At 52.8% G+C, this 3896-nt stretch overlaps 1 protein-coding gene across 1 annotated transcript; it reads left to right on the top strand.

Moving 5' to 3' along the window:
• The first annotated feature begins 1163 nt into the window (after positions 1-1163).
• On the top strand, positions 1164-2699 carry KCNA10 (potassium voltage-gated channel subfamily A member 10). Its single transcript, XM_062193472.1, has one exon. The coding sequence runs from the start codon at positions 1164-1166 to the stop codon at positions 2697-2699; it is 1536 nt and encodes a 511-aa protein (XP_062049456.1).
• Positions 2700-3896: the final 1197 nt, after the last annotated feature.

The raw sequence follows: 3896 nt of genomic DNA, 5'->3' as shown, positions 1-3896 counted from the left end.
AGAAGTGCTCCCCTACCTCTCTCCCACCGTCAGCCCCAGCCTACCTTGCCTCAGTGATCTTTAATTGAAATGTAAGCTAGGACAGCACCACGGCTCACTAGGCTAATCCTCCGCCTGCTGCGCCGGCACCCCAGGTTCGAGTCCCGGTTGAGGCGCCAGATTCTGTCCCGGTTGCTCCTCTTCCAGTCCAGCTCTCTGCTATGGCCCGAGAAGGCAGTGGAGGATGGAGGATGGTCCTTGGGCCCTGCACCTGCATGGGAGACCAGGAGGAAGCACCTGGCTCCTGGCTTCGGATTGGCACAGCGCCGGCCGTGGTGGCCATTTGGGGGGTGAACCAACAGAACCTTTCTCTCTCTCTCTCTCTCACTAACTCTGCCTGTCAAAAAAAAAAAAAATGTAAGCTAATGTGAACCTGAGACACATACACACACACACACACAATCATTTAACTTACTTCCTACCTAAAATGATTTCTTTAAACGAAAACATTCCCCATCAACACCTTGAACTTGGACCAAAAATATTCCAATGTCTGGGGGCTTCTAAAGTTCCTGTTATGTGGAGAAGTTGGCAAAACCCACAATAACTCTAATGTAATCATCTTCCCACCAAGCGTCATCCCACAAAGCATCTCATTTAATGTGTCCTCCAACATGCCCAGGAGTTACCTCCAGGTGAGGGGCTTAAGGCTCAGACTGACTGGTGCTGCTGGCTGGCCAGTTAGCCTCCACCTTCTGGTTCTTCCTGCCCCCAGAAAACCCCAGCTGGGTTTGTCTATCCACCCCACATCACCTGGTGCCAGAGGTAGTGGTGGGGGTGGTGAGAAATAGACTTTCATTATGGAGAAATGCCACTTCTTCATTTACCGGGCCTTCTCTCTGCCATGGTGCCTGGAGACCCCCTTTTACTGGGGAGAGATTTCCCACCCTGGGCCATGCTCCCTCTTTGCAATTTCTAGTTGTGTTCAGGATGTGAAAATTCAGGGGGGTAGATTACTTTCAAAGGAACAAGGTTGCCAAAACAGCCATGATGTTCCTACCCACAGTAAAAGTAAGTCAGTGCTCAATATGCCGGGATACCTGCCCTGAATGTCGTCTTCTCCATGGCCCACAGCAGGCAGCAAAGACTGAGGGCCTCCGTGCTGCTTTCCCGACTCCCCTAAAATGGATGTGTGCAGCTGGAAAGAAATGGAGGTTGCTCTGGTCAATTTTGATAACTCGGATGAAATCCAGGAAGAGTCAGCCTATGCCACCAACTTCGACCCAGCCAGCTCCAGAGGCCGGCCCGGGAGCGGCACCTTCCCCAACTGGAAGATCCTCGTCAGTGACAACACCAACCACGAGACCACCTTCTCCAAGCTTCCAGGGGACTACACAGATCCCCCAGGGCCTGAGCCCGTGGCTTTGAATGAAGGCAACCAGCGGGTGATCATCAACATTGCAGGACTGAGGTTTGAGACCCAGCTCAGAACCCTCAATCAGTTCCCAGAGACCCTCCTGGGAGACCGGGAGAAAAGGATGCAATTCTTTGACTCCATGAGAAATGAGTATTTCTTTGACCGGAACCGGCCCAGCTTTGATGGAATTCTATATTACTACCAATCTGGAGGGAAGATCCGGCGCCCAGCCAACGTTCCCATCGATGTCTTTGCAGATGAGATCTCCTTCTATGAGCTGGGCAGTGAGGCCATGGACCAGTTCCGGGAAGACGAAGGCTTCATCAAAGACCCTGAGATACCACTGCCCACTAACGACTTCCACCGGCAGTTCTGGCTCCTCTTTGAGTATCCTGAGAGCTCCAGCGCTGCCCGCGCCGTGGCTGTGGTCTCCGTGTTGGTTGTGGTCATCTCCATCACCATCTTCTGCCTGGAGACACTGCCAGAGTTCCGGGAGGACAGGGAGCTGAAGGTGGTCAGAGACCCCAGCCTCAGCACGAACAAGACGGCCTTCCCCCAGACCATGTTCACCGACCCCTTCTTCATGGTGGAGTCCACGTGCATCGTGTGGTTCACCTTCGAGCTGGTGCTCCGCTTCGTGGTCTGCCCCAGCAAGACGGACTTCTTCAGGAACATCATGAACATCATCGACATCATCTCCATCATCCCCTACTTTGCAACCCTCATCACGGAGCTGGTCCAGGAGACAGAGCCCAGCGCCCAGCAGAACATGTCCCTGGCCATCCTGAGGATCATCCGCCTGGTGAGGGTCTTCCGCATCTTCAAGCTGTCCCGTCACTCCAAGGGGCTGCAGATCCTGGGGCAGACGCTGAAGGCTTCCATGCGGGAGTTGGGGCTGCTCATCTTCTTCCTCTTCATCGGGGTCATCCTCTTCTCCAGCGCCGTCTACTTTGCCGAGGTGGACGAGCCGGAGTCCCATTTCTCTAGCATTCCTGATGGCTTCTGGTGGGCCGTGGTCACCATGACAACCGTGGGCTATGGTGACATGTGCCCAATCACCCCAGGGGGAAAGATCGTGGGCACTCTGTGTGCCATTGCAGGGGTCCTCACCATTGCACTCCCCGTGCCCGTCATTGTCTCCAACTTCAACTATTTCTACCACCGGGAGACTGAGAATGAGGAGAAGCAAAACATCCCGGGAGAAATTGACAAGATCCTCAACAGCATGGGCTCAAGAATGGGCAGCACAGACTCTCTCAGTAAGACCAACGGTGGCTGCTCCCCAGAGAAGCCCAGGAAGTGATCAGCCAGGGGCTACTCAGGTCTGCCCCCCCTCAACTCTTGATCTTTCCAAGGACCAAAATTCATCTCTTGTGACCAACACGCCATCTTTGATTGCAAGCTGTTTTAATAAATCCATATTTCAGCTGTGTTTTCTTTCTTTTCACTTTATTTATTTGAAAGGCAGAAAGACAGAAACAAAGGTTTTCCATTCGCTGGTTCACTCACCAAATGCCCACAATGATCAGGGCTGGACCAGGCTGAAACTGGGAGCCACAGATTCCATCTGGTCCCCCATGTAGGTGGCAGGGAACCAAGTAACATCACCTGTAGCCTCCCAGAGTGCACATTAATGGGAAGCTGGAATCAAGAGTGGAGCCGGGGCTTGGACCCAGGCACTCTGACCTGGAATGCGGACTTCCCAAGGCACAGGGGCATCAGTGCACCATGTGTCCACCCAGCTACTTCTTCCCAGCCACTACAGGAAGACTTCATTCTCCTCTCCTGAGGGGGCTACTTCGAGTCCCTAGATCAGAAGTGTTGCCATCACCTGGGAGCGTGGAAATGCAGAGTCCAGGCCTACACAGAGCTACTACTGGACAAGAATCCACATTTTAACAACATCCCAGGTAATTTATTTGCACACTAAAGATTAAGAAGCACTGACTTAGGTCTTCCTAAGATAAAGCATATGAAAAGGCTAGGGGCTGTGAGCGATGAGGCAGAGCTGAGTTGTTTAATAATAATAATAATGTAATGATAACAATGATGATGATGATGTATACTTGGTCAGCACCGCACACATTTTTCAAAGTGCATTCACTGCATCTCAGTGTAACAGATCTGATTATAATTCCCACATTGCGGATGAACAAAATCCAGGGGATAGCAGCTTGCCTAAGGTCACCCCGAGACAGTGACAGGGTCAGTGCTGCCAAGTCTCCTGCCTGTGAACCTCATGCTGTTTCCACCAATGAAGAAGATGTGAGGCTGGCGCCGCAGCTCACTAGGCTAATCCTCCTACTGCGGCACCGGCATTCTGGGTTCCAGTCCCAGTTGGGGCACCGGTTCTGTCCCAGTTGCTCCTCTTCCAGTCCAGCTCTCTGCTGTGGCCTGGGAAGGCAGTGGAGGATGGCCCTGCACCCTCATGGGAGACCAGGAAGAAGCACCTGGCTCCTGGCTTCGGATCGGCACAGTGCGCTGGCCATAGTGGCCATTT

Source organism: Lepus europaeus, chromosome 5, assembly GCF_033115175.1.
Source record: "Lepus europaeus isolate LE1 chromosome 5, mLepTim1.pri, whole genome shotgun sequence".
NCBI lineage: Eukaryota > Metazoa > Chordata > Mammalia > Lagomorpha > Leporidae > Lepus > Lepus europaeus.
This window is presented reverse-complemented; position numbering and strand designations above follow the sequence as displayed.

Coding starts and splice junctions, on each gene's coding strand:
- KCNA10 (XM_062193472.1), top strand. CDS start 1,164: ATGGATGTGTGCAGCTGGAAAGAAATGGAGGTTGCTCTGGTCAATTTT.